At 47.9% G+C, this 13298-nt stretch overlaps 1 protein-coding gene across 1 annotated transcript in view; it reads left to right on the top strand.

The window, feature by feature from the left end:
* The window catches only part of LOC311143728 (rab3 GTPase-activating protein catalytic subunit-like), a 51179-nt gene that overhangs the window by 19922 nt on the left and 17959 nt on the right, over window positions 1–13298 (top strand). The window contains exons 14-18 of the mRNA XM_084179602.1: window positions 314–424; window positions 723–895; window positions 1731–1785; window positions 5889–6275; window positions 11446–11583. Of these exons, the coding sequence (XP_084035728.1) occupies window positions 314–424; window positions 723–895; window positions 1731–1785; window positions 5889–6275; window positions 11446–11583 (864 nt within the window). The remainder of the gene's footprint in view (window positions 1–313; window positions 425–722; window positions 896–1730; window positions 1786–5888; window positions 6276–11445; window positions 11584–13298) is intronic.

Raw genomic sequence — 13298 nt, 5'->3', positions numbered from 1 at the left:
GGCACTGCTGTGTGGAACAGTTTCTTAATCAGCCGTGAAGACACTTTGCGTCCCAATTGGCAAGTCCCAAAGGGCCTCTATGGGCCCTGGTCAAAAGTAGTTGACTATATAGGGAATAGGGTGCCATTTGGGATAAACACACTGCCATTGGCCTAGAGGCTCAGTGGTGAGTCAGTTGGTGAATAAAACATTTTAAAGCAGACTCTGTTAGTAGCAGAATTGTAATTGAGGTATTTTTTTGTCTAAAGGGTAAGATGGAATTGATGTTCCCTATGTAAGAGAATGGTTAAGCTCATATTTGTGTGTGTCTCAGTATCTCTTCCCAGATGCTGCCATAGACAAGTCATCATCAGAGAACAGCGAGATCAAGGCTTCTCAATTGAATACTGATGGGAAACCAGAAGAGAAGGATTCTGACGACTATGTATGTCTGCCCTCTATCTCTATTTTACTATCATTCTCACAGACAGACGTTGTACACCAGGGGTGTGTTCAGTAGGAATGACATTCGAGAAACAATTTGAAATACCTGAACTTGTCTGATAAAAGTACTCGTCTTTTTTCAGTGTGAACGAGATTGTTCCTAACTGAATGAAACTCACAAATACAATTTTCAGTTGTCAAACTTACACATTCAGTAAATCCATCATTGATTAGTGAAATCTTCTGCAGTACTGCATCCTGATTGTAGTCTCTTTGTCAACCCTCCCCCCTCCATCCAGAACCTGTACAACCAGCTCAAGTCTGCTCCTAGTGACAGTCTGACGTACCGCCTGGCTCTGTGTGTGTGTCTGGTTAACTTCTACCATGGAGGGGTTAGGGCCGTGGCTCACCTCTGGCAGGAGTTTGTCCTGGAGATGAGATACCGCTGGGAGAACAACTACCTCGTCTATGGGTGAGAGCATGATCGTATTTATTACGCAACAAACGATATATTAATTATATAATATAACTATATTATAATATATTTTTTAAAGGGAGAGTGCTTTTAAAGGGACAGTGTGACATTTTGGCAACTAAGCCATTTTTCTACTTATCCAGAGTCCGATGAACTCATGGATACCATTTTTATGTCTCTGCATGCAGTTTGAAGGAAGTTGCTAACTAGCGTTAGCACAATGACTAGAAGTCTATCTGCATGCTAGCTGTTCCCCTAGACTTCCAGTCATTGTGCTAGCACTAGTGAAACTACCTTCAACTTAATTCAAACTGCACGCAGAGACATAAAAATGGTAATTGCCAAAATCTCACACTATCCCTATAAGATTAGAGAAACAAGTTAAAACCTATATTTATAGCAAACAGAGCGAGCAGTGGCACGATTGAGAGCCACGAGCACACAGCCAACGCTTGCTCCTCATCTCCCTACAGTGCAGTGGCTCCCATCAGTTATATTTCAGATGGTGTCAACATCATTTAATTTTCATGCATTTTGGAGTCAAATGTTTTTTTTTTAAGTCACCTTCTCGCAGTCGTTCTACAAAAAAATCTCTCAGGGGCATGCTCCCGGACCCCCGCAGCAAAGAGCCCCCTCCTCCCGCTACCTTTCCCACCGCTGTTGATCCTAGGGGAAACACTGCACTTGATTCCAGAGGGAATAAAAATAGAAATTGGATTGAACCCTCATCAAATTGCATTGAACCCGAACCGGAATTCCATCAATGATGATGTTGAGGGTATACACTGTGACTGTATACTGAATCATCCCCTTCCTGTCTTTTTTCTTTCAGACTGGCCAGTGGTCCTCCAGACCTTCGCTGCTGTCTCCTCCACCAGAAACTCCAGGTGACTAGCACGGTCTATCAACTGTACACATACAGACCTCGCTATGATTATTACTAAGACTGTTTACTCAGTCCTAATAGGCTTTGTCAGAGCTTTCCCTCTTTAAGGCCTGCAACAACAACAAAGCTCTCTGTAAAGTATTTGAGAAAGACCACTATAAGCCCCATTAATAAGCCTACAGACATGGATTGTGTATTTGTGCCATTCAGAGGGTGAATGGGCAAGACAAAATATTTAAGTGCCTTTGAACGGGGTATGGTAGTAGGTGTCAAGCGCACCGGTTTGGTCAAGAACTGCAACGCTGCTGGGTTTTTCACACTCAAGCATTCATCCAGCACAAATCAATCAGTCTGCAGAAATTAATTGTTTAGGAATGATGGATTAAGATGGATTAAGATGGTGGTAACAGCAGCAACTTGTACACCAGGATCTCTCTCTCTCTGTGTGTTTTTGGTTTGCATATTAGTCTGGTAGAGTGAGAGAGTGAGTAGACAGTGTAGGAGAGAGAGAGTGAGTAGACAGGTAGGAGAGAGAGTGAGTAGACAGGTAGGAGAGAGAGTGAGTAGACAGGTAGGAGAGAGTGAGTAGACAGGTAGGAGAGTGAGAGGGTGAGTAGACCGGTAGGAGAGAGTGAGTAGACAGGTAGGAGAGTGAGAGGGTGAGTAGACCGGTAGGAGAGAGTGAGTAGACAGGTAGGAGAGTGAGAGGGTGAGTAGACCGGTAGGAGAGAGTGAGTAGACAGGTAGGAGAGTGAGAGGGTGAGTAGACCGGTAGGAGAGAGTGAGTAGACAGGTAGGAGAGTGAGAGGGTGAGTAGACCGGTAGGAGAGAGTGAGTAGACAGGTAGGAGAGTGAGAGGGTGAGTAGACCGGTAGGAGAGAGTGAGTAGACAGGTAGGAGAGTGAGAGGGTGAGTAGACCGGTAGGAGAGAGTGAGTAGACAGGTAGGAGAGAGAGAGGGTGAGTCGACAGGTAGGAGAGAGTGAGAGGGTGAGTAGACCGGTAGGAGAGAGTGAGTAGACAGGTAGGGGAGAGAGATTGAGTAGACAGGAATGAGAGAGAGTGAGTAGACCGGTAGGAGAGAGAGTAGACAGGTGTGAGAGTGAGTCGAGAGGGAGTGAGAGAGTGAGTGGACAGGTAGGAGAGGGAGTGAGAGTGAGTAGACCAGTGTGAGAGAGTGAGTAGACAGGTAGGAGAGATTGAGTAGACCGGTAGGAGAGAGGGAGAGAGAGTCAGTAGACAGGTAGGAGAGAGAGTGAGAAGACAGGTAGTAGAGGGATTGAGAAAGTGAGTAGACCAGTAGGATAGAAAGTGAGAGAGTGAGTAGACAAGTAGGAGAGAGTGAGAGAGTGAGTAGGCAGGTAGGGGAGATAGTGAGAGAGTGAGTAGACCGGTAGGAGAGAGTGAGTAGACGGGTAGGAGAGAGAGTGAGTGAGTCGACAGGTAGGAGAGAGTGAGAAGGTGAGTCGACAGGTAGGAGTGAGAGTGAGTAGACAGGAGAGTGAGAGAGTGAGTCGACAGGTAGGAGAGGGAGTGAGTAGACTGGTAGGAGAGAGAGAGTGAGTGAGTGAGTCGACAGGTAGGAGAGAGAGAGTGAGTAGACAGGTAGGAGAGAGAGTGAGTGAGTCGACAGGTAGGAGAGAGTGAGAAGGTGAGTCGACAGGTAGGAGTGAGAGTGAGTAGACAGGAGAGTGAGAGAGTGAGTCGACAGGTAGGAGAGGGAGTGAGTAGACTGGTAGGAGAGAGAGAGTGAGTGAGTGAGTCGACAGGTAGGGGAGAGAGTGAGTAGACGGGTAGGAGAGAGAGAGTGAGTGAGTGAGTCGACAGGTAGGAGAGAGAGAGTGAGTGAGTGAGTCGACAGGTAGGAGAAGGAGTGAGTGAGTCGACAGGTAGGAGAGGGAGTGAGTGAGTCGACAGGTAGGAGAGAGGGTGAGTGAGTCGACAGGTAGGAGAGGGAGTGAGTGAGTGAGTCGACAGGTAGGAGAGAGAGTGAGTGAGTGAGTCGACGGGTAGGAGAGAGGGTGAGTGAGTCGACGGGTTGGAGAGAGGGTGAGTGAGTCGACAGGTAGGAGAGTGAGAGTGTGTCAACAGGTAGGAGAGAGGGTGTGTGAGTCGACAGGTAGGAGAGAGGGTGAGTGAGTCGACAGGTAGGAGAGAGGGTGAGTGAGTCGACAGGTAGGAGAGAGGGTGAGTGAGTCGACAGGTAGGAGAGAGGGTGAGTGAGTCGACAGGTAGGAGAGAGGGTGAGTGAGTCGACAGGTAGGAGAGAGGGTGAGTGAGTCGACAGGTAGGAGAGAGGGTGAGTGAGTCGACAGGTAGGAGAGAGGGTGAGTGAGTCGACAGGTAGGAGAGAGGGTGAGTGAGTCGACAGGTAGGAGAGAGGGTGAGTGAGTCGACAGGTAGGAGAGAGGGTGAGTGAGTCGACAGGTAGGAGAGGGAGTGAGAGAGTGTGTAGACCGGTAGGAGAGAGAGTGAGTGAGTGAGTAGACAGGTAGGAGAAGGAGTGAGTGGGTGAGTGAGTAGACTGGTAGGTGAGAGAGAGTGAGTAGACTGGTAGGTGAGAGAGAGTGAGTAGACAGGTAGGTGAGAGAGAGTGAGTAGACTGGTAGGGGAGAGAGCGAGTGGACAGGTAGGGGAGAGAGCGAGTGGACAGGTAGGGGAGAGAGCGAGTGGACAGGTAGGGGAGAGAGCGAGTGGACAGGTAGGGGAGAGAGCGAGTGGACAGGTAGGGGAGAGAGCGAGTGGACAGGTAGGGGAGAGAGCGAGTGGACAGGTAGGGGAGAGAGCGAGTGGACAGGTAGGGGAGAGAGCGAGTGGACAGGTAGGGGAGAGAGCGAGTGGACAGGTAGGGGAGAGAGCGAGTGGACAGGTAGGGGAGAGAGCGAGTGGACAGGTAGGGGAGAGAGCGAGTGGACAGGTAGGGGAGAGAGCGAGTGGACAGGTAGGGGAGAGAGCGAGTGGACAGGTAGGGGAGAGAGCGAGTAGACAGGGAGCAGTGTCTCCCCCTAGGGCTGTGACGGTCATGGAATTTTGGATGACTGTAATTGGCCAGCCAAATGACCGCGGTCACCGTATTAACGGTTGAATAGCAAAAAAATAAATATATTTATTTTAATTTGGGGGGTTGTTTTAGACACACATTTTCTCCTCTCCTCCGCTCCTGACTGCATGTGCAGCCATAGAAATAGAATGAATGGAACAGGAGTCCCCACAAAAAAATCTGTTAACATCATTTGAAAGAACATTCTACATTACTATGGAAATTATTGCAATACCAGGCAGCGGTTCCAAGCCTGTTGTATTAATTATATTTCTATGTGTCCTGCTGCTGCATTGTGGTCATCCAGTCAGCTTTTTGTCTGCAGTGGCCCCAGACAACCAAACCCAGACCCATAAACACTGTTGTTATTCAGCCACCCACGCCTCACCTGGGGAAGAGAGGGAGGGATTGTGGAATGAGAGAGGAAGCGATAAAAGGAAGGGAGAGAGGTGGTAATAAAGATGTCCAGAGAGAGTGGGAGAGAGTGAGCGAGGATGAGAGGGAAGGCGAGGTAATATCTTTCTGGAAAGGCGGAGAGAGCCACTTTATCTGCAATCACTTTAAAAAGAGGAAGAGGTGCCCAGGCGGCACTGGGCAAAGAGCTCCTGACTCATAAACTGAGTCTGTCTCTGTATCTCTCCCTCTACCAACCTACCTCTACCTCTCTGCTCTCTCCCCCTTCTCTCTACCTCTGCTCTCTCTCTCTCTCTCTCTCTCTCTCTGCTCCCTTCTCTCTCCCTGCTCCCCCCCTCTCTCCCTCTCTCTGCTCCCTACTCACCTAGGCTAGGCATGCATCAGTATTAGAGCAGAAAGTGACTCTATTCACGGCGCTGCAGCCTGCCCGAGGTAGACGTTTGGAGCTCAGTGTAGGAGGAGAAGAAGACTTTAGTGTGGGCACAAAGGGACATGATGATGAGAAATGGCTCGGTAAGGGCCAAAGGGATGAGATGGGTTTATACTGGCTAGAATTACACACACACACACCTACCTTCCAAAACCTTGCCATCTGCTGCTGTTTCCCTGACTCCCTGCACTCATCACTCTTTGTCCGTCTCTGCCCCCCAGATGCTCAACTGCTGCATCGAGAGGAAGAGGGCGAGGGATGACGGGAGGAAGACTATTGAGGGAGGGAAGGCGAGAGAGAGAGAGAGGGAGAGGAAGGTGGCAGGGTCGACCGGGACTGAGAACGGGCGCCTGGGGCCGGAGAGTGCAGCGACGGCAGAGGGGGGCAGAGAGGTGTCTCCTGGGAAGTCGTGGGACTCGTGGAGTGACAGCGAGGGCGAGGACGAGTTCTTTGAGTGCCTGAGCGACACGGAGGAGATGAAGGATGGTGCGGCCACAGACGGCGAGAAGGGCGGGGCCAAGGTGGCCAAGCCAGAGGGTCGGCTCCACCCCCACGGGAAGTTGACCCTGCTCAACTCCCAGGAACCCCTGTACATCCCTGTTACTCAGGTCAGACATACAAACGCACACAGCCATTTCATTTTTCATGTGATTGACTGGTGGCTTCAAGCACCCTTTAATTGTTTCATTGTTTTAAGTAAGAGGAAGGAGTTGAGCACATTCTTTCTCTTTACCTCAGACAAGGAGGCAGCCATGGTAGATGTACTGTACGATATGCACCACTCTAACTCACTGACCTATTCATTACTATACAAAACATTAAGAACATATGCTCATTCCATGACAGACTGACCAGGTGAATCCAGGTGAAAGCTATGATCCCTTATTGATGTCACTTGTTAAATCCACTTCAATCAGTGTAGATAAAGGGGAGGAGACGGGTTAAGTAAGGTTTTTTTAAGCCTAGAGACAATTGAAACATGGATTGTGTATGTGTGCCATTCAGAGGGTGAATGGGCAAGACAAAATATGTAAGTGCCTTTGAACGGGGTATGGTGTTAGGTGCCAAGGGCTACAACGCTGCTGGGTTTTTCACGCTCAACAGTTTTCTGTGTGTATCAAGAATGGTCCACCACCCAAAGGACATCCAGCCAACTTGACACAACTGTGGGAAGCATTGAAGTCAACATGGGCCAGCATCCCTGTGGAACGCTTTCGACACCTTGTAGAGCCCATGCCCCGACGAATTGAGGCTGTTCTGAGGGCAAAAGGGTTGTTCCTAATGTTTGGTATACTCAGTGATTCCTAGGACCAATATTTCCACATACAGACCATGTCATTAACAATGCCACAGGTCAGACAAACAGACAGCCATGGCAGATGTACTGTACAATATGCACCAGTAACTCATTTACCTATTCATTAATACATTGTAATGATACTGTAACTCGTTGTTACTATGGTACCATAAATCACTAGAACACAGTAGCCTTGACAAATACAGTGTATGCACACAGTGCCTAATTCATTATCACGGACTTGTAATAAATCATTGTTGTAACATAAAACTCATAATTAGCTTTAAATGTCTACGGGTTAATCTTAATAAGTATGGTAAAGCCAAGAACAGCATGATGTGAAACTTAGCCTGACAGAATCAACTCAACAAAGGCTGTGCTCGGCCTCTTATTGTAGAAGGCATTTGGGGGCAGGTAGATACTATAATACATCTTATTATAATTGGCTATATCCTCTTCCATTTGGTGGCCACCTCTGATCAGCCTCTATGCCAGTGGTGTCAGGTTTTTCCTTTCAATTAAGCCCTAGACAACCAGGTGAGGTTAGTGACCTTAATTCATCAATCAAGTACAAGGGAGGAGTGAAAACCCGCAGACACTCTGCCCTCCATGGAACAAGTTTGGCACATGTGCTCTATGCTATGAGTCTCTCTGATAGTGCTAACTCCCTCCCTCTCCATTCCCTGCTATGTGTGTGAGCCCAGAGCTAGCATGGAGAGATTTGTAGCTCCTCTCCCCCTCATCAGTTATAGACCGGGATGAATAGTAGAGCTAATTAATGCACAGGGCTGAGGCTGACCCTTTTCAATGATTTAACACTAGGAGGTGAGATGCAGGAAGGGAGATGGTGGCCCGGGCTGTCTGAAGCTGATATCTATCCACAAATGCATAACACGCACACAAAGACGACACACAGACCCAGCACACAGATACACACACAGCACACAGTGCAGATGGTGGACGAGGACAGACGCCTTGCCGAGTTAAGAGAGCGGAACGACCGTGTGCTGCGTGGAGGGAGAGATGGATGGAGTGTATGAGTGTAAAAGAAACGAGTGTCAGCACTTCTAGACGGGCCCGACGGCTTCACACAGATTGCGTCTGCTGTGTGCAATCTCCATCTAACACACACGCGCACACACACAGTCTCAGGCCGTGTCTACACTTGACACTTACATTCGACTTCTGCTATCAGAATACGAAGATCAGGTCTAGACGCACTAAAGTTGCGATGTGGTCTGATTGTGTTCAGATCTGGCTGACCACCTTATCGAGCCATTTTTCCTCAGGAGGTTTGTGTGCAGATTTCTCCTCAGTCTGGACTCAATCAGGCTACCGAAAGTGGCGGTCCACGGGCCATATGGTTTTATTTGCCCCCACAAGGTTTCTGAGCCAAAAATTGAATTTCTTTGTTGTTGTAAAAAACACCAGGAAATCTGCTCCAAGTGAAGAAATCTGTTCCCAAGTATTCCCACGCCTAATAGAGGGACGTGATCGTATGCAAATGTACGCAAGGTTTGAAATGATTATGTTTTAGTTAAACATTATATCTGTTTGGGCTTCTTGCGGACAAATTATTAGTAATTATGTTCCGGCCCTCCGACCAGCCGCTCAAGAAAAAATCGTCCCGCTGCCGAATCTAGTTGACGATCCCTGGTGTGTACAGTCTCCAGAAAACGTGTGTTTTGGGAAAGAGAGGCACCTTTTCGTTATAACATTTGAGGAAATACATTCCTAGCGTGTGAGGGAAGTGTTTGCTGGCCTCATGAATGCTAGCCAGCGAGCTACTATTTCTAAAAATGTTTTAGTTTTTTGGCTAGAATTATGCTAACCTGTTTGCAATCCCTCTAGCATTGCTTTCTAGCTTGCTGGCTAGTTAGCTACAGTAGTTAGCTACTGCTATCAAGTTGTTGTGTTATCATATTTTGCCTATTCCACCGTTTGCAGAATACATACTGGCATTTGAATATAGCGTGAAAAAACAGAATCCAGACAAAAATGTGGACCAATTTGCTTTGCACCCCCTCCCCTTGTGCTTCTCTGCCTGTCTGTGCACCATTGCAGTGACTTCTGTTGCACAGACAGCTTCTCCCACTCTCGTTTGCGGCAGAATTGAGTGGGAAAAGTCGCAAAATGCAATCAAAACCATAGAAATCCTCTGTGTCAAAACTCCCCAAAAGCAGCCTGAAAAGTAGCTGAATTTGGCGCTAGCCTCTTTTACCAATAAAAGTCACTGGAGGGGTCTGAAAACTTGCTAAATATATCGAGAAAGTTGCTAAATTGGCAACACTGACTGTGGACATGGTGGACACATTTAAATGTAGTTGTAGACGCATGATGTGTCCGTAATTCCATGATCAGAACTCCATGATCAGAAAACATAAACTGCATTCATTAACTGTCAAGTCTAGACACTGCCTCAGTCTCCCGCTCTCTCGGTGTATCATGCAGGGATTTTTGCACTTGTCTTTTCTCTGTCTGCCCTTTTCTATCTCTCGCCCTCTTTATCCACACAACATTCTCCAAACCTTTGTCTCTCTGTCTCTCATATATCACTCCCACTACCCTTCAGTCCTTTTCCATTTCCTCTCTCTTTTCTCTTTCTCTCGCTGTGTCCTCTCAATGACATGTTCTCTCTTTCTCTTCCTACATCCATCGATTATCTGTACGTCTGTTTGCTCATCTGTGCTGCTCTGTCTCTGTCTGGATCTGTTGTCTCCATCTCCGCTCGCCTGTCTGTTTTTTCTATTTTTTTCTATTACCTTTCAGACATTTCCTCTCTGACACCCCTGTCAGTCTCTCTCTCTCGCGCACGCTCTCTCTCTCTCTCTCGCGCTCTGTCTCGCGTGCTCTCTTTCTCTCGCGCTCTCCCACACTCCATCACTTCTCCTCCTCCCTCTCTGTCGGAATTTTAAACAGCAGGGGCAGGGGTAGGAGGGGGGACAGGGGTAGGCAGAGATGGGTGTTTTAGATTCATGGCATTGCCACTTTATTTGTAATGAGGTGGATGCCTCTTCACACATACTCGTACGCTCTGCTCTGCATTCTCACCTTCCTTCCCTAGTTTTAATTAGTCTGGGTAAAGTGTTGTTTGGTTGCCGCTCCTCTCTGCCCTGTTTATATTCCCCACACTCTGTCTGCGTCCTAAATAGCATACTATACTATATATGGTGCACTACTTTTGACAAGGGGCAAGGCCTATAGGGCTCTGGTCAAATGTAATGCACTATATTGGGAATGGGGTGCAATTTGGGACGCAGATCTCTCAAGAGCCGCAGCTAATGGCCCCCTCTGACTCAGGTCATTCTTTATTTCATTAGAAACTTGCTCAGGAGGGGACAGGCTTTTGGTTTTTTCTTTCTCCCAGACCCGACTGTGCATTAGTCAGTCTGAGCCCACTGGGTAGAATGCATTAGAGGCTGTGATGGTAATGAAAGAAAGGCACAGTTGGGTTCTGCCCCCTGTTTTCCATTCATGATTGCATGGTGTGTGGCCTTTTGCATTTAGAGGTATGCGGTCGTTGTTTGAAAAGGTAGGTACAGCAGCCTCACGTTGGGCTAGTTCCGCTCAGAAATCCATTGGGTGATGTATTGAGCCCATTGTTATACAAGCCTGCTTTGTGCTGGAAAAAAGTTGCATAATGGCAGCAATGAAATAGGAAGGAATGGCTCATTTTAAAGCAGGTTATAAAATGTATAAGTAATGGCTATTAGAGTTATTACAGGCCAGGGAGCAGAATCAGGATTCTATGAAATGAGGGACTTTTGCAGGTTTATCTGAACTATAGTGAATATTTTGTACATAACAAACCTACTGGGTATTGAAACCGGGTTATCTGTGTGACAATGTTAGCCCTCTGAGCTAAAGCCCTGGCTAACTCAAGTTGCCGAGTCTCAAGCAAGGTTACTCACCAAGCAAGCAAAGTTTGGCAAACCACCACCTCTACATGCAGTCAGTCTTTTTTGCTCATTCAAATAACCATTTTAGTTATGCACCTGATTGGCCGGTGATCATGACTTACATTGCCAGTGGTGGAACCGAATCAGACCTTAACGAACATTATGCGGTGTTCAGTTGCCCTTCAGCAACATGGACACTAGACAGGCCTGTGGACATTGCTCTACAAGACAACCAGTGTTCATTAGCCGGGGCTGATGGGAGATTGGCAGGGCATTGTGGGTGTTTTGGCATGGGGTTGGAGGTGCCCCAAGTGTTCCACAGGTCCCTAATGAACATGACGAGCTGTTAGTCTCCTCTGTTCTGCTCAGAGTGAATGACTGGGCCAAACCTTGTGTCACTGCTGCATGTCTCTCAGACACTAATAAGTACTGTAACATACAGAACTTATGGGTAAACCTTTAGGGGTCAGTTTCTGACTTCCGTGTGTGTCGGAAACCAACCCACACACACACGCTACTTCATACACACACTAAAACCCCTAAAACACAGAAACCCTGAATGTCCTCCTTCCCACTCCCCAGGAGCCAGCGCCCATGACAGAAGACCTTCTAGAGGAGCAGTCGGAGGTATTGGCCAAACTGGGCACGTCAGCCGAGGGTGCCCACCTCCGCGCCCGCATGCAGAGTGCCTGTCTGCTCTCAGACATGGAGTCTTTTAAGGTGAGGATACACACTGACACCGACATACACACACACACACACACACCCTGAAATTAACGCTGGCACACACACAAACACAGAGGCACACGCACACACTCACTCTCACTGCCACCCAGACTGGGTGAGTGGCACAGGAGCCTATTAGTGGTCTCCGTCCTCTGTCAGTCAATGTGTCAGACTGGGGGGCGTTTGACTTGATTCTGACAGTCTCCTTTAGTCTCCCTCGTCTCACACGGTGGCACAGTGGAGGGCATGCTAATTGTGTTATAAATGTCAATGAAAGGCTTCTTTCCTATTAGAAAATGTGAGGGGTGTGCATTTGGACATTTGGACGAGGTTTTAGAGAGCTGATATACTGTACAGATTTCTGTTTAAGTGCTTCAAATACTTTCCATTTTGAAAATAAGCCTCCATAGTGTTGAATTATTGAATACTAGTGGTTGATGTAATGCCAGTAAAAGTATTAGTTAGAAGATTGATCACAAATGCTTTTGATGATTAAAGTACATTTCCTTTATCATGCAGACAAATATACATAACCGCTCTTACAATCCCGCTATGTGTCTTGAATTAATTTAGTCAAGTTACATTTAATAGTTGTCCCTTTAAAAATGTTTTAGACACAGGCTAAAGAAAGCTCTCTATGGTAACCTTATTGTGCAATGAATACAGTGAAACATACCCCATTTTTCTGCTGAGTAGAATGCAGCCACACCTGCTAACTCCAAGCTGTTGGATTCAAAAGGTTCAGAACATCAGGTCACCATCTTTAAACTTCTCTGATGGGACTTCAGGCTCCACCCCTTTGTTCCCAACAGTAACAAACGTTGACAAATAGTGTTCCGTCAGGGGGCACAGTTGCAACTTTTTGTCGCATTACCCCAGTCTGTTTTTAACTGGCCCACTAAATGCTCTACTTTGGAGGTAGTTGTATGTTCTCTTCTCGATCTCTTCTTCTTTTGTTCTTTCTGAGCGCCGACAACAGCTGACGTGAGAGGGAGGGAGATGGGTTATAAACTAGAGGTAGAAGAATGTTGTGTACTCAGGCAGAGCGGTAAATGGGGCCCTTGAGTTAGAATGGCCTCTACATTTCTCAGGGCCAGGGCCAACCTGCTCTGTATGTAATTGTGCTTAGCCAAGCATAATCTGGCATTTTAGCTTTAATTATCCCGGTCCCTGCAGGCGCAAAGCAAAGGATGGACCACTGATGAATGGTGGGGACTTAGGAATATGACAGCCAAGCACCACGTACCAGCCCCCTCCTCAACTGAATATGTCTCACGCACGAATGCAGGCATGCACACATACACGTCACGCACGAAAGCATGCACACATACACGTCACGCACGAAAGCATACACACATACACGTCACGCACGAAAGCATACACACACAAACACACACACACTTCTTCCTTAGGGGGACAGCAGCAGAGGAGAAGCCTCCTGTCTGTCCTACCCTGGGCCCACAGGCTACAGAGGAGCTCCTGTCTGTCCTGCCCTGGGCCCACAGGCTACGGAGGAGCTCCTGTCTGTCCTACCCTGGGCCCACAGGCTACGGAGGAGCTCCTGTCTGTCCTGCCCTGGGCCCACAGGCTACGGAGGAGCTCCTGTCTGTCCTGCCCTGGGCCCACAGGCTACGGAGGAGCTCCTGTCTGTCCTGCCCTGGGCCCACAGGCTACGGAGGAGCTCCTGTCTGTCCTGCCCTGGGCCCACA

This window comes from Coregonus lavaretus (genome assembly GCF_964263955.1).
Source record: "Coregonus lavaretus genome assembly, chromosome: 16".
In the NCBI taxonomy this organism is placed as follows: domain Eukaryota; kingdom Metazoa; phylum Chordata; class Actinopteri; order Salmoniformes; family Salmonidae; genus Coregonus; species Coregonus lavaretus.
The sequence above is the reverse complement of the archived record's forward strand: the minus strand, read 5'-3'. Positions and strand labels throughout refer to the sequence as shown.